Genomic DNA, 21,359 nt, shown 5'->3' on the forward strand with positions numbered 1-21,359 from the left:
TCTTTGAAGAAACACTTTATTCTGGACTTTGTGTCACATGTGCAGCTGGGGAGAGGCCCCGGGGCGGAGCCATGACTCCTGCTGCCCCCTCGACCCCCTCGGAGGAAACCGTTTTTGTTTTGAATCCATTTTATTGATGAAAATATTGATCGACCCACGAAGGCGTCGATCGTTAAAACATTCATAATAATCTATAAATATATTTGTTCACATCTTCAGCAAAACAAACGTTTACTTCCGTGTTTTATCGATTAATGATCAATATCTCGTGACTTCGAGTCATTTTGTTAGTGTTGACACATGAAGGTTCTTCTTCTTCTTCACTTGTACTTCCCCATGCTGGAGCGCAGTGCGAGGGCGCCCTCTGCCCACGAGTCCGGGTACTGCATCATCTTCTCCCACAGACTGACTTCTTCTCCCACCGAGTCCATCTCCACTTCCTCCTTCCCGATCTGGACTCGTCCTGCGGAGACACACGTGTCAGGACGTCTGGACGTCTGGACGTCTGGACGTCTGGACGTCAGGACGTCAGGACGTCTGGACGGCGAGCGCGACGCCGAGTATCTCACCGCTGCCGCAGCTGAGCCGGACGCCGCCCAGGAACTCGTTGCTCATCATGGCTTCCTTGTCCCACAAAGTGAGCTCCAGACACATGAGGTCCATGTGCTGCAGCTGCAGGTCCTTGAAGACCAGCGTGTGGTCCCAGCGAGGGTTCAGGCTCTTCTTCACCACCGGGGTCTTCTGCTTGGTGGACTTGCTGGTGGCCGGGAACAGATACCTGGAGACACAGCGTCAGACGCCGCAGGGATCGGGAGTCGAACCACCAACCCTTTGACGAAGCTGTCGGACGATCCTCCCACTTTCATGGCCACCAGGTTCCTCGCCTCCTTCACCAGGACGTGCAGCTCGCCGCCGTCCTTCGCCGCTGAGTGTTGAGGATTGATCGATGATTGATCGATGATTGATCGATGATTGATCGATGATTGATCGATGATTGATTGATCATTGATTGACATGTTTTAAAACCTTTCACTTCAATGATTGAATCATTTCTAGATTAAAAGATTGAATTATAATTAAATTAAAATATATTTACAACAAGAATTGATTTGTTTATTTTTAGTTTGAATTTTGAAAACGTATTTTTTAATTATTGGAACTAAAATGTCAATCGTTGTAATTTCTAGTCTTTTTAATTCAACATATAAATGTACGACAGACTCCAGACATTAATAACAGAGCTCAGAGCTACTGGATCAAACTCTCGGCCAATCACAGGACGTGCAGACGATCATGTGACTGATCCAGCAGCAGCTCTGTGCTCTGTTGGTTTTGTCTGGAGTCAAAATTAAAAATTAATTAATTAATTATTGTCATTTTTATGTTTTAATTTAACATTTTTATGTGAAAATTAAATAGGAAAATGAGAAATTATTGAATTGAAAAAATGTATTTTCTCGATTAATTAATGGAAATAAAATATGAAACTTCATGTGTAAAAAAATACATTCATGATTGTTTTATTTAATTAAATGACTATAAAATTTATTAAATTAAAAATCTCTATAAAAACATGTTATTGAATCATTAAAACTTTATTTAAAGATTTAAAAACAACATTTCAATGAAGAATATTGAAAAGTTCAACTACTTCAATATTCATCCATCCATCCATCCTGAAGACACTGAAGTGCATCCATCCATCCATCCATCCTGAAGACACTGAAGTTCATCCATCCATCCTGAAGACACTGAAGTGCATCCATCCATCCTGAAGACACTGAAGTTCATCCATCCATCCTGAAGACACTGAAGTTCATCCATCCATCCATCCATCCTGAAGACACTGAAGTCCATCCATCCATCCATCCATCCATCCTGAAGACACTGAAGTTCATCCATCCATCCTGAAGACACTGAAGTTCATCCATCCATCCTGAAGACACTGAAGTTCATCCATCCATCCTGAAGACACTGAAGTTCATCCATCCATCCTGAAGACACTGAAGTTCATCCATCCATCCATCCATCCTGAAGACACTGAAGTCCATCCATCCATCCATCCATCCATCCTGAAGACACTGAAGTTCATCCATCCATCCATCCATCCTGAAGACACTGACGTTCATCCATCCATCCATCCTGAAGACACTGAAGTTCATCCATCCATCCATCCATCCATCCTGAAGACACTGAAGTTCATCCATCCATCCATCCATCCATCCTGAAGACACTGAAGTTCATCCATCCATCCATCCATCCATCCTGAAGACACTGAAGTTCATCCATCCATCCATCCTGAAGACACTGAAGTTCATCCATCCATCCATCCTGAAGACACTGAAGTTCATCCATCCATCCATCCATCCTGAAGACACTGACGTTCATCCATCCATCCATCCATCCATCCTGAAGACACTGAAGTTCATCCATCCATCCATCCATCCTGAAGACACTGACGTTCATCCATGACTGACCTTTGCTTCTGTTGTTCTTCTGCGTCTGTGACACGTACTTGAGTGAGATCATCAGTTCTCCGGCCTCCTGGACGAAGGCTGACACAGGAACACTGGTGGGAGCCTGAGGACGACACGTCCTGGTCTCAGACCAACTCACTTGAGATCCATCATCACATCCATCTTCACCTTGTTCATCAGAGACATGCAGTCCTCCTCCTGACAGTCCAGGTCTCGCAGGTCCAGAGGAAGTTCCACTTCCCCCAGGAAAGCGTTTCGACTCAGGCGTCCATGATGCCAGACGGAGATGGACAAGGTTCTAGTGAGCAGCTTGGAGCGGCTGATGGAATACTGACAAGAACGACAAGAACTAGATGATCTGGATCATGATGAAGACCAACGTGCTTTTGTTGGGAGTTAAGAAGAAAGTTTAATAAACTCATTTTTAAACATCCAGACTATTGAGTCTGGTTCTGCTCAAGGTTTCTGTTTCAACTCATGATGTGTCAATAAAGTTTGAGTGAAGTCTTCAAACTACAGACCTTCAAGGTCTCCTTGTAGACCGGGTTGACCGTGTGTCTCTTGATGCTGGTTTTCTTCTTGCTGTGGCGCGACTTGTCAGGCAGGAGGTAACATTTCACGTATCTGCAGAGTTTCTGTTATCAGTGGCCACACTTCCTGTCTGACATTCAACTTCCTGTCTGACATTCAACTTCCTGTCTCCGATAAACTCGTCCACACGAGCGCTTGTTTCTTAACAACACGTCTGTGTGTGTTTTTCAACTAGATTCAAACAATTTTCTACTAGATTCAAACAATTTTCTACTAGATTCAAACAATTTTAACTGTAATCAAACAATTTTCAACTATAATCAAACAATTTTCAACTATAATCAAACAATTTTCAACTATAATCAAACAATTTTAACTGTAATCAAACAATTTTCAACTATAATCAAACAATTTTCAACTATAATCAAACAATTTTCAACTATAATCAAACAATTTTCAACTATAATCAAACAATTTTCAAATATAATCAACAATTTTCAACTATAATCAAACACTTTTCAACTATAATCAAACAATTTTCAACTATAATCAAACAATTTTCAACTATAATCAAACACTTTTCAACTATAATCAAACACTTTTCAACTATAATCAAAACAATTTTCAACTATAATCAAACAATTTTCAACTATAATCAAACAATTTTCAACTATAATCAAACAATTTTCAACTATAATCAAACACTTTTCAACTATAATCAAACACTTTTCAACTATAATCAAAACAATTTTCAACTATAATCAAACAATTTTCAACTATAATCAAACAATTTTCAACTATAATCAAACAATTTTCAACTATAATCAAACAATTTTAACTGTAATCAAACAATTTTCAACTATAATCAAACAATTTTAACTGTAATCAAACAATTTTCAACTATAATCAAACAATTTTCAACTATAATCAAACAATTTTCAACTATAATCAAACAATTTTCAACTATAATCAAACAATTTTCAAATATAATCAACAATTTTCAACTATAATCAAACACTTTTCAACTATAATCAAACAATTTTCAACTATAATCAAACAATTTTCAACTGTAATCAAACAATTTTCAACTATAATCAAACAATTTTCAACTATAATCAAACAATTTTCAACTATAATCAAACAATTTTCAACTATAATCAACAATTTTCAACTATAATCAAACAATTTTCAACTATAATCAAACAATTTTCAACTATAATCAACAATTTTCAACTATAATCAAACAATTTTAAACTATAATCAAACAATTTTCAACTGTAATCAAACAATTTTCAACTATAATCAACAATTTTCAACTATAATCAAACACTTTTCAACTATAATCAAACACTTTTCAACTATAATCAAACAATTTTCAACTATAATCAAACACTTTTCAACTATAATCCAACAATTTTCAACTATAATCAAACAATTTTCAACTATAATCAAACAATTTTCAACTATAATCCAACAATTTTCAACTATAATCAAACAATTTTAACTGTAATCAAACAATTTTCAACTATAATCAAACACTTTTCAACTATAATCAAACAATTTTCAACTATAATCAAACAATTTTCAACTATAATCAAACAATTTTAACTGTAATCAAACAATTTTCAACTATAATCAAACAATTTTAACTGTAATCAAACAATTTTCAACTATAATCAAACAATTTTCAACTATAATCAAACAATTTTCAACTATAATCAAACAATTTTCAACTATAATCAAACAATTTTCAAATATAATCAACAATTTTCAACTATAATCAAACACTTTTCAACTATAATCAAACAATTTTCAACTATAATCAAACACTTTTCAACTATAATCAAACAATTTTCAACTATAATCAAACAATTTTCAACTATAATCAAACACTTTTCAACTATAATCAAACACTTTTCAACTATAATCAAAACAATTTTCAACTATAATCAAACACTTTTCAACTATAATCAAACAATTTTCAACTATAATCAAACAATTTTCAACTATAATCAAACAATTTTCAAATATAATCAACAATTTTCAACTATAATCAAACACTTTTCAACTATAATCAAACAATTTTCAACTATAATCAAACAATTTTCAACTATAATCAAACAATTTTCAACTATAATCAAACACTTTTCAACTATAATCAAACAATTTTCAACTATAATCAAACACTTTTCAACTATAATCAAACAATTTTCAACTATAATCAAACAATTTTCAACTATAATCAAACAATTTTCAAATATAATCAACAATTTTCAACTATAATCAAACACTTTTCAACTATAATCAAACACTTTTCAACTATAATCAAAACAATTTTCAACTATAATCAAACACTTTTCAACTGTAATCAAACACTTTTCAACTATAATCAAACAATTTTCAACTATAATCAAACACTTTTCAACTATAATCAAACAATTTTCAACTATAATCAAACAATTTTCAACTGTAATCAAACAATTTTCAACTATAATCAAACAATTTTCAACTATAATCAAACAATTTTCAACTATAATCAAACAATTTTCAACTATAATCAACAATTTTCAACTATAATCAAACAATTTTCAACTATAATCAAACAATTTTCAACTATAATCAACAATTTTCAACTATAATCAAACAATTTTAAACTATAATCAAACAATTTTCAACTGTAATCAAACAATTTTCAACTATAATCAACAATTTTCAACTATAATCAAACACTTTTCAACTATAATCAAACACTTTTCAACTATAATCAAACACTTTTCAACTATAATCAAACACTTTTCAACTATAATCCAACAATTTTCAACTATAATCAAACACTTTTCAACTATAATCAAACAATTTTCAACTATAATCCAACAATTTTCAACTATAATCAAACAATTTTCAACTATAATCAACAATTTTCAACTATAAACAAACAATTTTCAACTATAATCAAACAATTTTCAACTATAATCAAACAATTTTCAACTATAATCAAACAATTTTCAACTATAATCAACAATTTTCAACTATAAACAAACAATTTTCAACTATAATCAAACAATTTTCAACTATAATCAAACAATTTTCAACTATAATCAAACAATTTTAACTGTAATCAAACAATTTTCAACTATAATCAAACAATTTTCAACTATAATCCAACAATTTTCAACTGTAATCAAACAATTTTCAACTATAATCAAACAATTTTCAACTATAATCAAACAATTTTCAACTATAATCAACAATTTTCAACTATAAACAAACAATTTTCAACTATAATCAAACAATTTTCAACTATAAACAAACAATTTTCAACTATAATCCAACAATTTTCAACTATAAACAAACAATTTTCAACTATAATCAAACAATTTTCAACTATAATCAACAATTTTCAACTATAATCAACAATTTTCAACTATAAACAAACAATTTTCAACTATAATCAAACAATTTTCAACTATAAACAAACAATTTTCAACTATAATCAAACAATTTTCAACTATAATCAATAATTTTCAACTATAAACAAACAATTTTCAACTATAATCCAACAATTTTCAACTGAAATCAAACAATTTTCAAATGTGTGTAATTTGTGACTCACGGGTGTGAAAGTTGTCGAGTTGTGTCTCCAAACGCGAGGTCACGACACTCCCTGATAAACACCAGGAGACTCTTGAGATGTTCGTCGTAGTGAACAGAGAAGACAACATCTCCGCTCACGTCCACACAGTCGTAATCTCCGGCCTCGCTGTAGATGCTCATCAGGCTGCCCTGAGTGCTCTTGAGCAACACGTCGTCAGCACCAGACACACAACAACACACAACAACACACAACATGGACTCACTCGAGACAGGCTGGAGCTCAGAGCCAGATTCTTCTTATGAAAGTTCACCAGAGAGTCGATGTCCTCGTCCTCTTCTTCGCCTTCATCGCCTTCATCCTCGTCCTGAACAGAAACTTTTGAATGAATCCTCAACATGTCGAACGTTTCAAAGACAATAATTAGAATGAAATATTGTCGTATTTCGATGGTAACACAACACACAACACACAACACACAACACAACAGATTCTTAGAAACACACAAAACATTGACTTTTATACTTTAAACCTGCAGTAAATATTTGGATCTAAATGTTTAAACGATGACATTTAAAGAATATAAATATGATATTTGACGTAAACATTCGCATGTTCTTCGACATCAATAATAACACAATTATTAACACAAACAGCAGCAACACAACTGAACCACACAATGTTTGTGAGTTTGTTCATGTTTTTATAGAATAAAGAAGAAACATTTTTATAAAAACATCAACTTCATGAAACTTTATTTCTTATCATTTAAACACGTTTAAAAAGCTCAACATCAAGGAACACAGACCTGCTCCAGGAGATCTGGTACCGAGCGAGTCCTCCTCGACGAGTCCACCTCCTTCAGATCTTCTCTCAGGTCCAGAGTCGACGAAGACTCTTGAAGGTCCAGAGTCAAACACGTGAAGAACCAGAACCTGTTCGGGTCAGAACTCACCTCCTGCCAGTCGCACTCGTTTGATGCTGCGCTTGAAGAGTCCGTTGGCCTCCGGGTCTGGTTCTGGACTCGCCGCCTTCTCCTCCTGGACCTTCAGGGACACATGGTGGTGAGAACATCTTCAGAGGAGCTTCTTCACCAGCGACTCACAGCGTTGGTGTCGGAGCTGAAGCTGTGGAGGCTCAAGGTCTCAGGAACGTTAGAGCTGCTGGACGAGCTGCTGGACTTCCTGTGTGACACAACAACACAACTGTGTTAGTGGAACACAACAACACAACTGAGTTAGTGTGAGGAACAACAACACAACTGTGTTAGCGTGAGGAACAACAACACAACTGAGTTAGTGTGAGGAACAACAACACAACTGTGTTAGCGTGAGGAACAACAACACAACTGAGTTAGTGTGAGGAACAACAACACAACTGAGTTAGTGTGAGGAACAACAACACAACTGAGTTAGTTAACAACATAACAACACAACTGAGTTAGTGTGAGGAACAACAACAGAACTTAGTTAGCGTGAGGAACAACAACACAACTGAGTTAGTGTGAGGAACAACAACACAACTGAGTTAGTGTGAGGAACAACAACACAACTGAGTTAGTTAACAACATAACAACACAACTGAGTTAGTGTGAGGAACAACAACACAACTTAGTTAGCGTGAGGAACAACAACACAACTGAGTTAGTGTGAGGAACAACAACACAACTGAGTTAGTGTGAGGAACAACAACACAACTGAGTTAGTTAACAACATAACAACACAACTGAGTTAGTGTGAGGAACAACAACACAACTTAGTTAGCGTGAGGAACAACAACACAACTGAGTTAGTGTGAGGAACAACAACACAACTGAGTTAGTGTGAGGAACAACAACACAACTGAGTTAGTTAACAACATAACAACACAACTTAGTTAGTTAACAACATAACAACACAACTTAGTTAGTTAACAACATAACAACACAACTTAGTTAGTTAACAACATAACAACACAACTTAGTTAGTGTGAGGAACAACAACACAACTGAATTAGTGTGAGGAACAACAACACAACTTAGTTAGTTAACAACATAACAACACAACTTAGTTAGTTAACAACATAACAACACAACTGAGTTAGTGTGAGGAACAACAACACAACTGAGTTAGTGTGAGGAACAACAACACAACTTAGTTAGTTAACAACATAACAACACAACTTAGTTAGTGTGAGGAACAACAACACAACTGAATTAGTGTGAGGAACAACAACACAACTTAGTTAGTTAACAACATAACAACACAACTTAGTTAGTTAACAACATAACAACACAACTGAGTTAGTGTGAGGAACAACAACACAACTGAGTTAGTGTGAGGAACAACAACACAACTTAGTTAGTTAACAACATAACAACACAACTTAGTTAGTGTGAGGAACAACAACACAACTTAGTTAGTTAACAACATAACAACACAAAGTAAAACAAACATTTGCTCGAAGAAGAAAAAAAACCTAATTTTTGTGTCAAAAACCTTCTTTGAGATGAAAATAAATAAAATATAAAAAACTAATATTTAATAAAAAATGATTCAAATAAAAACATCAATAAATGACAAATATAGTAGAATTGAATCTTCTAAGAAAAAAGAAACGAACCAAGAGAAGAAAACATTGAAACATGAAGTAAACTGTGGTTTGAAGGAGCAACGAGACCTTCCGGCGTCAGAGTGTCGTCCGGAGCTGCTGCTGCTGCTGCGACTGAACATGTCGCTCGACGTCTTGGACGCGTTCGACTCCACAGATCGACGCGAGGAAACAGAACCGGAGCTGCTTGGACTGGAAACAGAAGAAACTTTTACATTTATTACATTTATTAACAATTTATTAACAAACACAAGAAGTTAAAGAGTGAAGAAGTTAATATGATCAAAACTATTTTTCATCATTAGATGGTTTTATGTAACATCAGCTGCTTCTGACTAACATTTAAAATGTATCTTTAAATATTATTCAAAACATTTAAATATTATTCAAAACATTTAAATATTATTCAAAACATTTAAATATTATTTAAATATTATTCAAAACATTTATTCATTTTCTAGCTTCGAGCTCTCTCTGGCCGTCTATCCCAGCTACTCGGGGTGAGAGGCGGGGGACACCCTGAGACACACACACATCTGCAGACTATAATCAACCTCTGTATGTTTTTGAACTGGGAGAGGACAGGAGTACCCCGAGTAAACCTGAGAGAGCAGAGTAAGAACACACAACTAGACACAAAGGTCTCGAGCTGTAATTTGTGCCGACGAGTGTGTTGATGAGTGTGTTGATGTTTGTGTTGACGAGTGTGTTGATGAGTGTGTTGATGTTTGTGTTGACGAGTGTGTTGATGAGTGTGTTGATGTTTGTGTTGACGAGTGTGTTGATGAGTGTGTTGATGTTTGTGTTGACGAGTGTGTTGATGAGTGTGTTGATGTTTGTGTTGACGAGTGTGTTGATGAGTGTGTTGATGTTTGTGTTGACGTTTGTGTCGACGAGTGTGTCGACGAGTGTGTTGACGAGTGTGTTGATGAGTGTGTTGATGTTTGTGTTGACGAGTGTGTTGATGAGTGTGTTGATGTTTGTGTTGACGTTTGTGTCGACGAGTGTGTCGACGAGTGTGTCGACGAGTGTGTTGACGAGTGTGTTCTTGAGTGTGTTGATGTTTGTGTTGACGTTTGTGTCAACGTTTGTGTCAACGTTTGTGTCGACGAGTGTGTTGATGAGTGTGTTGATGTTTGTGTTGACGTTTGTGTTGACGGGTGTGTTTATGAGTGTGTTGATGAGTGTGTTGATGTTTGTGTTGACGTTTGTGTCAACGTTTGTGTCGACGAGTATGTTGATGAGTGTGTTGATGTTTGTGTCAACGTTTTTGCCGACGAGTGTGTTGATGAGTGTGTTGATGTTTGTGTTGACGTTTGTGTCGACGAGTGTGTCGACGAGTGTGTTGACGAGTGTGTTCATGAGTGTGTTGATGTTTGTGTTGACGGGTGTGTTTATGAGTGTGTTGATGTTTGTGTTGACGTTTGTGTCGACGAGTGTGTTGACGATTGTGTTGACGAGTGTGTTCATGAGTGTGTTGATGTTTGTGTTGACGTTTGTGTCAACGTTTGTGTCGACGAGTGTGTTGATGAGTGTGTTGATGAGTGTGTTGATGTTTGTGTTGACGTTTGTGTTGACGGGTGTGTTTATGAGTGTGTTGATGTTTGTGTTGACGTTTGTGTCGACGAGTGTGTTGACGAGTGTGTTGACGAGTGTGTTGATGTTTGTGTTGACGTTTGTGTTGACGGGTGTGTTTATGAGTGTGTTGATGTTTGTGTTGACGTTTGTGTCGACGAGTGTGTTGACGAGTGTGTTGACGAGTGTGTTGACGTTTGTATTGACGGGTGTGTTAATGAGTGTGTTGATGTTTGTGTTGACGGGTGTGTTAATGAGTGTGTTGATGTTTGTGTTGACGTTTGTGTTGACGTTTGTGTCGACGAGTGTGTTGACGTTTGTGTTGACGGGTGTGTTGATGTTTGTGTTGATGACTGTGTTTACAAGTGTGTGGAAATTTGTGTTCATGTTTGTGTTGACGTTTGTGTTGACGGGTGTGTTAATGAGTGTGTTGATGTTTGTGTTGACGTTTGTGTCGACGAGTGTGTTGACGAGTGTGTTGACGAGTGTGTTGATGTTTGTGTTGACGTTTGTGTTGACGGGTGTGTTTATGAGTGTGTTGATGTTTGTGTTGACGTTTGTGTCGACGAGTGTGTTGACGAGTGTGTTGACGAGTGTGTTGACGTTTGTATTGACGGGTGTGTTAATGAGTGTGTTGATGTTTGTGTTGACGGGTGTGTTAATGAGTGTGTTGATGTTTGTGTTGACGTTTGTGTTGACGTTTGTGTCGACGAGTGTGTTGACGTTTGTGTTGACGGGTGTGTTGATGTTTGTGTTGATGACTGTGTTTACAAGTGTGTGGAAATTTGTGTTCATGAGTGTGTTGATGTTTGTGTTGACGGGTGTGTTAATGAGTGTGTTGATGTTTGTGTTGACGTTTGTGTCGACGAGTGAGTCGACGAGTGTGTCGACGAGTGTGTCGGTGAGTGTGTCGACGAGTGTGTCGACGAGTGTGTTGATGTTTGTGTTGATGGGTGTGTTTACCACTGTGTTTACAAGTGTGTTGAAATTTGTGTTGATGTTTGTGTTCACGTTTGTGTTGACGTTTTTGTTCACGGGTGTGTTGATGAGTGTGTTGACGTTTGTGTTGATGACTGGGTTTACAAGTGTGTGGAAGTTTGTGTTCATGAGTGTGTTGATGTTTGTGTCGACATTTGTGTTGACGAGTGTGTTGATGTTTGTGTTGACGGGTGTGTTTACCACTGTGTTTACAAGTGTGTTGAAATTTGTGTTGATGTTTGTGTTGACGTGTGTGTTGATGTTTGTGTTGATGACTGTGTTTACAAGTGTGTGGAAATTTGTGTTCATGAGTGTGTTGACGTTTGTGCTGACGGGTGTGTTGACGTTTGTGTTGACATTTGTGTTGACGTTTGTGTTGACGGGTGTGTTGACGTTTGTGTTGATGACTGTGTTTACAAGTGTGTGGAAATTTGTGTTCATGAATGTGTTGACGTTTGTGTTGACGTTTGTGTTGACGTTTGTGTTGACGTTTGTGTTGACGTTTGTGTTAACGGGTGTGTCGACGTCATGGATCCACAGGTGAGATCCTGATCACCTGGTGATGTCATGAGGTCTCTGGAGTCGCGGCGCCGGAGCAGGAGCAGGAGCAGGAGAGCGAGGAGCAGGCGGAGGAGCGGCTGCCTCGACGCTCTTGAGCAAGATTTCTGCTGCAGTCTCAGGTTTGTTCGCTGCAGGAGAAGAGATCAGAAACGTTTCCGACACATGGATCCACTTCCTTCTTACACGGAGGCGGAGCCTTCAGAGAAGTCTTGACCAGCAGGTGACCCGGCAGCGAGCAGTACCTGTTCACGCTCTGGTCGTAGAACCAGTCGCCGGAGCTTTTCTTCATCTGCCTGCAGTGAGGAGCCTTTACACACTTCAACAATACTTTTCTTCTGGTAAGAACATGGAGAATTTAAAGTATTTTTTCTACTCAAAGTATTTTCAATATTTTTGACAAGTTATCTTTCAAGATATTTTTGTTTATCAGAAAATTGAATAATTTAATACAACTTTGATTTTTTTAGTGAAATGTTTTTAATTATTATTAAATAAGTCAAATGACTCGTTACTGTAGTGAAAAGATTTATATATATACTGTATATATATACAGTATATATATATATATATATATATATATATATATATATATATATATATATATATATATATATATACTGTATATATATACAGTATATATATATATATATATATATATATATATACTGTATATATATATATATATATATATATATATATATATATATATATATATACACAGTATATATATATATATATATATATATATATATTAAACATTCTGAAATAAATTAAAATTAAATCATCGTCACGTGATTGGCTTAAGTTTGATCAGTAGCTCTGTTGCTTTAGTCTGCTGACTCTAATACTAATATTTATATTACATTTAAAATACCACTCATTGAAAAATATTGCCTTGAAATATTTGTTTTGTATTTTAAATGAATTAGAAAAATTAAACACTGTGTAAACAAAATAAATTCATCAACAAATTCAACATTTCAATATATTATTTTTATAAATGATTTAAATCATTTATAAAAACAATCAATTCTTAAGAAAAACATGATTTCAATTAAAAAATGTAACATTTAAAAGTGAAATCCTTGAATATGACGATGAAACGTATGTTTAAGATCAAACGCGTGACGTTCTTACGACTCTCTGGAGCACACGCCGCACACCCATGATGCATCTGGGCAGGAGGTGCGGCACTTCTGGCACACCAGGTGTTTGCACACGTGACACTGACTGGACGCCGTCAGTCGACTCAGAGGTTTCTGACATCGACCGCAGCTGTGCTCGCTGTACCTGCCGCTGCCTCTCTTGGCGCCTTTTCTCTTCACTTCCTGCAGCTCCGACTTCAACTTCCTGTGAGCAACGACAGTCAACGCCTGACCGCAGAGAACACCTTTGTAAACATGCTTTTGCTTTTAAACTTTTAGTTTGTTACGTAGTTTTAGATCAAATGTTTATAACAAGTTTAACTAAATGTGACTTAATGTGGTTTAAAGGTTGAAAAGTAAAATCACTTTTATTTGACATTTTTAGATTCATGAGAGTAGAAAAAACTGTTGATTATTCGTGAAGAAAATAAAACAACATTTGTAAACATTGAAAGTGAAAGTAAAGATCATTATAATAATACATGTTTCAGTTCTAATAGTTCTAATAATACATGTTTCAGTTCTAATAGTTCTAATAATACATGTTTCAGTTCTAATAGTTCTAATAATACATGTTTCAGTTCTAATAGTTCTAATAATACATGTTTCAGTTCTAATAGTTCTAATAATACATGTTTCAGTTCTAATAGTTCTAATAATATATGTTTCAGTTCTAATAGTTCTAATAATATATGTTTCAGTTCTAATAGTTCTAATAATATATGTTTCAGTTCTAATAGTTCTAATAATACATGTTTCAGTTCTAATAGTTCTAATAATAAAATGTTCAGTTCTAATAGTTCTAATAATACATGTTTCAGTTCTAATAGTTCTAATAATACATGTTTCAGTTCTAATAGTTCTAATATTATATGTTTCAGTTCTAATAGTTCTAATAATACATGTTTCAGTTCTAATAATATATGTTTCAGTTCTAATAGTTCTAATAATACATGTTTCAGTTCTAATAGTTCTAATAATATATGTTTCAGTTCTAATAGTTCTAATAATACATGTTTCAGTTCTAATAGTTCTAATAATATATGTTTCAGTTCTAATAGTTCTAATAATATATGTTTCAGTTCTAATAATATATGTTTCAGTTCTAATAGTTCTAATAATACATGTTTCAGTTCTAATAGTTCTAATAATATATGTTTCAGTTCTAATAGTTCTAATAATACATGTTTCAGTTCTAATAGTTCTAATAATATATGTTTCAGTTCTAATAGTTCTAATAATATATGTTTCAGTTCTAATAGTTCTAATAATATATGTTTCAGTTCTAATAGTTCTAATAATATATGTTTCAGTTCTAATAGTTCTAATAATACATGTTTCAGTTCTAAAAGTTCTAATAATACATGTTTCAGTTCTAATAGTTCTAATAATATAGGTTTCAGTTCTAATAGTTCTAATAATACATGTTTCAGTTCTAATAGTTCTAATAATATATGTTTCAGTTCTAATAGTTCTAATAATACATGTTTCAGTTCTAATAGTTCTAATAATATATGTTTCAGTTCTAATAGTTCTAATAATATATGTTTCAGTTCTAATAGTTCTAATAATATATGTTTCAGTTCTAATAGTTCTAATAATATATGTTTCAGTTCTAATAGTTCTAATAATACATGTTTCAGTTCTAAAAGTTCTAATAATACATGTTTCAGTTCTAATAGTTCTAATAATATATGTTTCAGTTCTAATAGTTCTAATAATACATGTTTCAGTTCTAATAGTTCTAATAATACATGTTTCAGTTCTAATAGTTCTAATAATATATGTTTCAGTTCTAATAGTTCTAATAATACATGTTTCAGTTCTAATAGTTCTAATAATACATGTTTCAGTTCTAATAGTTCTAATAATATATGTTTCAGTTCTAATAGTTCTAATAATACATGTTTCAGTTCTAATAGTTCTAATAATATAGGTTTCAGTTCTAATAGTTCTAATAATACATGTTTCAGTTCTAATAGTTCTAATAATACATGTCTCAGTTCTAATAGTTCTAATAATACATGTTTCAGTTCTAATAGTTATAATAATATATGTTTCAGTTCTAATAGTTCTAATAATACATGTTTCAGTTCTAATAGTTCTAATAATACATGTTTCAGTTCTAATAGTTCTAATAATACATGTTTCAGTTCTAATAGTTCTAATAATATATGTTTCAGTTCTAATAGTTCTAATAATATATGTTTCAGTTCTAATAGTTCTAATAATATATGTTTCAGTTCTAATAGTTCTAATAATACATGTTTCAGTTCTAATAGTTCTAATAATAAAATGTTCAGTTCTAATAGTTCTAATAATACATGTTTCAGTTCTAATAGTTCTAATAATACATGTTTCAGTTCTAATAGTTCTAATATTATATGTTTCAGTTCTAATAGTTCTAATAATACATGTTTCAGTTCTAATAATATATGTTTCAGTTCTAATAGTTCTAATAATACATGTTTCAGTTCTAATAGTTCTAATAATATATGTTTCAGTTCTAATAGTTCTAATAATACATGTTTCAGTTCTAATAGTTCTAATAATATATGTTTCAGTTCTAATAGTTCTAATAATATATGTTTCAGTTCTAATAATATATGTTTCAGTTCTAATAGTTCTAATAATACATGTTTCAGTTCTAATAGTTCTAATAATATATGTTTCAGTTCTAATAGTTCTAATAATACATGTTTCAGTTCTAATAGTTCTAATAATATATGTTTCAGTTCTAATAGTTCTAATAATATATGTTTCAGTTCTAATAGTTCTAATAATATATGTTTCAGTTCTAATAGTTCTAATAATATATGTTTCAGTTCTAATAGTTCTAATAATACATGTTTCAGTTCTAAAAGTTCTAATAATACATGTTTCAGTTCTAATAGTTCTAATAATATATGTTTCAGTTCTAATAGTTCTAATAATACATGTTTCAGTTCTAATAGTTCTAATAATATATGTTTCAGTTCTAATAGTTCTAATAATACATGTTTCAGTTCTAATAGTTCTAATAATATATGTTTCAGTTCTAATAGTTCTAATAATATATGTTTCAGTTCTAATAGTTCTAATAATATATGTTTCAGTTCTAATAGTTCTAATAATATATGTTTCAGTTCTAATAGTTCTAATAATACATGTTTCAGTTCTAAAAGTTCTAATAATACATGTTTCAGTTCTAATAGTTCTAATAATATATGTTTCAGTTCTAATAGTTCTAATAATACATGTTTCAGTTCTAATAGTTCTAATAATACATTTTTCAGTTCTAATAGTTCTAATAATATATGTTTCAGTTCTAATAGTTCTAATAATACATGTTTCAGTTCTAATAGTTCTAATAATATATGTTTCAGTTCTAATAGTTCTAATAATACATGTTTCAGTTCTAATAGTTCTAATAATATATGTTTCAGTTCTAATAGTTCTAATAATACATGTTTCAGTTCTAATAGTTCTAATAATATATGTTTCAGTTCTAATAGTTCTAATAATATATGTTTCAGTTCTAATAGTTCTAATAATACATGTTTCAGTTCTAATAGTTCTAATAATATATGTTTCAGTTCTAATAATATATGTTTCAGTTCTAATAGTTCTAATAATACATGTTTCAGTTCTAATAGTTCTAATAATACATGTTTCAGTTCTAATAGTTCTAATAATACATGTTTCAGTTCTAATAGTTCTAATAATACAAGTAAACATGGACCTGACACGGTTCTCCTCCGCCTGCCTCAGGTCCTCGTCTCGCTTCAGAACCTCCAGGATCAGTTCTCGCTCGGACTCGGACAGGAAGCCCAGGTTGATGGCGTCGTCGCGTTCAGGCATGACTTGTGTTCGAACCGACGTCACGATTCCTGCGGAGAAGCTTCGGTGTTTATAGAAGTTTATAGAAGTTTATAGAAGTTTATAGAAGTTTATAGAAGTTTATAGAAGTTTAGCTTTGAGTCGTGTCTCAGACTTTACCGTCGATCCTCGACTGGGTTTGATGAAGGAAAACAAGAAACAACACAAACAACTGATCACACAAAAGTGTGTAGAGACGACAAGTGAACACACTTGTGAAGAAAAACACAAAACATTGATGCAACCACTAGTTTGTGAGAGAAAAGACAATTGAATTGAAAAGAAATGAAGAAATGCTAACAGCTAAAATGCTAACAGCTAACATGCTAACAGCTAACATGCTAGCACCAAGCATCGTTTGTTTCTAAAATCCTTTGATCAACAAGTAAGAAATGTTGAAACAAAAGTTAAAGTTGTGACACATTTACACACATGCAAGAACACACTGATGACTTAAGTTTCTACTGTCGTTTGTGTAGCTGTTACACAACAAACTATTTTAATGAGCGATGAAAACTTGCTTTTATTCAACAGTTCAAACCTTTATCAAGATAGTTTGACACCAAGATAGTTTTAAAGATGTTGTTAAAGTACAAACGTGAGTGAAATCTTGTCAAAAACATTAAAAAACAACATCCTGGATCATCGACTGTTGCAATGATTACAAAACTTTGTTGCACAACATGTGTGTGTTTCCGTGGCGATGATGCAAAACACACAAGAACAGCCAGTCATGATGATAAATGGACACAAGGTTTAAGATGTTTTTCTTTCCTGCTGAGTTTCCAGGAGCAGGACGTGAAGAGACGACATCCTGAGGTTCCCACCCTTATGACTCAAGGTCATCATGAACCACGTCAGCAGACTCTTCATCGTCTTCATCGTCTTCATCATCATCATCTATCTTGCTCTTTATACTCTTCATCATCATCATCATCATCATCATCTTCATTATCTTCATCTTCATGACTCAAGGTCATCATGAACCACGTCAGCAGACTCTTCATCGTCTTCATCATCTTGCTCTTCATCGTCTTCATCATCATCATCTATCTTGCTCTTTATACTCTTCATCATCATCATCATCATCATCTTCATTATCTTCATCTTCATGACTCAAGGTCATCATGAACCACGTCAGCAGACTCTTCATCGTCTTCATCATCATCATCATCATCATCTATCTTGCTCTATATACTCTTCATCATCATCGTCGTCGTCTTCATCATCATCATAATCATCTATCTTGCTCTTTATACTCTTCATCATCATCGTCATCATCATCTATCTTGCTCTTTATACTCTTCATCATCATCGTCATCGTCTTCATCATCATCATCTATCTTGCTCTATATACTCTTCATCATCATCGTCTTCATCATCATCATCATCTTCATCTTCATCATCATCTTCATGACTCAAGGTCATCATGAACCACGTCAGCAGACTCTTCATCAAGCATATATATATATGCTCTATATACTCTTCATCATCATCATATTGCTCTATATACTCTTCATCATCATCTATCTTGCTCTATATACTCTTCATCATCATCATCTATCTTGCTCTATATACTCTTCATCATCATCATCTATCTTGCTCTATATACTCTTCATCATCATCATCATCATCATCTATCTTGCTCTATATACTCTTCATCATCATCTATCTTGCTCTATATACTCTTCATCATCATCATCATCTATCTTGCTCTATATACTCTTCATCATCATCATCTATCTTGCTCTATATACTCTTCATCATCATCATCATCATCTATCTTGCTCTATATACTCTTCATCATCATCTATCTTGCTCTATATACTCTTCATCATCATCATCATCATCTATCTTGCTCTATATACTCTTCATCATCATCATCTATGTTGCTCTATATACTCTTCATCATCTATCTTGCTCTATATACTCTTCATCATCATCATCATCTATCTTGCTCTATATACTCTTCATCATCATCATCATCTATCTTGCTCTATATACTCTTCATCATCATCATCATCCATCTTGCTCTATATACTCTTCATCATCATCATCATCATCTATCTTGCTCTATATACTCTTCATCATCATCATCATCATCTATCTTGCTCTATATACTCTTCATCATCATCATCATCATCATCTATCTTGCTCTATATACTCTTCATCATCATCATCATCATCTATCTTGCCCTAACTGGAGGATTTATATCTGGCCATGTGAAAAATCTACTTTAAAATGTTCTTTATTTACCTTCAAACCCTCCAGTGAAGCTTAAACTCGAGTCAACAGTCTGTGAAACTGATGTAAATGAATATATTCAACATACGTGTCGCTGACGTTCAGTGACTCACGAACTTCACGAACTTCACGAACTTTACAAACTTCACGATCATCGCAGCAGGAAACTTCACGACGTTCGAACGAGATAAAAACTCTTTGACGAAACATTGTTGAAGTTGAATCTCCATGAAGTAAACTTTAAAAACACTTGAACACACGCGCGACACTTTCATCGACAACAACTACACAACAACTACACAACCGCGACAACATTCGTGCAGTGAAGCTCGAGTGTAAAGGTTTAGAGAAGGTTAGTTACCTGGTGTTACCTGCTCGACGCACGAGCTCCGTCTGTTCCTTCTTCTCTGTTGACTCTGAGCAGCGACCGGAAGACGCGCCTCACCTGCTCAGGTGTTGTTGCTTCTGCTGTGAAGAACGAGAGCAGGAAGTGTGTTCGTCAGAAACAACGTGGAGCGAGAGAGAGAAAGACAAATATTAACTTTACATTAAAGTGCAATAATCTCATAAACTTTCTCTATTTATCGTTTGGGCGGGAAGTTCCAGTGTTTGACCACTAGTTAAAGTTAAAGTTTAGTTAAACCAACTGTTTAGAGGATTAAACTGTTCAAATAGTGTAACACGTTTTCATCAACTTGAGGTGAAAATAATCATAACAATTATTGACATGAATATTATGAAGAAATTAATAGATCATTGTGAGGCAGAAACTGTGTTGTTGTGATGTGTGACTCTATTGTATCCTCAGTGTGTGTTGTTGTGATGTGTGACTCTATTGTATCCTCAGTGTGTGTTGTTGTGATGTGTGACTCTATTGTATCTTCAGTGTGTGTTGTTGTGATGTGTGACTCTATTGTATCATCAGTGTGTGTTGTTGTGATGTGTGACTCTATTGTATCCTCAGTGTGTGTTGTTGTGATGTGTGACTCTATTGTATCCTCAGTGTGTGTTGTTGTGATGTGTGACTCTATTGTATCATCAGTGTGTGTTGTTGTGATGTGTGACTCTATTGTATCCTCAGTGTGTGTTGTTGTGATGTGTGACTCTATTGTATCCTCAGTGTGTGTTGTTGTGATGTGTGACTCTATTGTATCCTCAGTGTGTGTGTTGTTGTGATGTGTGACTCTATTGTATCATCAGTGTGTGTGTGTTGCTGTGATGTGCGACTCTATTGTATCATCAGTGTGTGTGTTGTTGTGATGTGTGACTCTATTGTATCATCAGTGTGTGTGTTGATGTGTGACTCTGTTGTATCCTCAGTGTGTGTTGTTGTGATGTGTGACTCTATTGTATCCTCAGTGTCTGTTGTTGTGATGTGTGACTCTATTGTATCCTCAGTGTGTGTGTTGTTGTGATGTGTGACTCTATTGTATCATCAGTGTGTGTGTTGTTGTGATGTGTGACTCTATTGTATCTTCAGTGTGTGTTGTTGTGATGTGTGACTCTATTGTATCATCAGTGTGTGTTGTTGTGATGCGTGACTCTATTGTATCCTCAGTGTGTGTTGTTGTGATGTGTGACTCTATTGTATCCTCAGTGTGTGTTGTTGTGATGTGTGACTCTATTGTATCCTCAGTGTGTGTGTTGTTGTGATGTGTGACTCTATTGTATCATCAGTGTGTGTGTGTTGCTGTGATGTGTGACTCTATTGTATCATCAGTGTGTGTGTTGTTGTGATGTGTGACTCTATTGTATCATCAGTGTGTGTGTTGATGTGTGACTCTATTGTATCCTCAGTGTGTGTTGTT

General features: G+C 34.2%; 1 protein-coding gene across 1 annotated transcript; it reads right to left on the reverse strand.

Moving 5' to 3' along the window:
- Positions 1-20,050, reverse strand: sytl4 (synaptotagmin-like 4). Its single transcript, XM_087798582.1, has 17 exons — positions 19,913-20,050; positions 17,170-17,317; positions 13,441-13,653; positions 12,487-12,596; positions 12,299-12,431; positions 9,259-9,381; positions 7,706-7,784; positions 7,556-7,646; positions 7,409-7,497; positions 6,866-6,967; positions 6,622-6,800; positions 2,999-3,101; positions 2,646-2,807; positions 2,478-2,580; positions 829-925; positions 570-778; positions 1-463 (listed from the first exon to the last, which is right to left on the reverse strand). Exons 2-17 carry the CDS (start codon positions 17,286-17,288, stop codon positions 321-323), a joined length of 2,055 nt encoding a protein of 684 aa, XP_087654708.1. The 5' UTR covers positions 17,289-17,317; positions 19,913-20,050; the 3' UTR covers positions 1-320.
- Positions 20,051-21,359: the final 1,309 nt, after the last annotated feature.

Source organism: Callionymus lyra, chromosome 9 (assembly GCF_982586985.1).
Source record: "Callionymus lyra chromosome 9, fCalLyr1.hap1.1, whole genome shotgun sequence".
In the NCBI taxonomy this organism is placed as follows: Eukaryota; Metazoa; Chordata; class Actinopteri; order Syngnathiformes; family Callionymidae; genus Callionymus; species Callionymus lyra.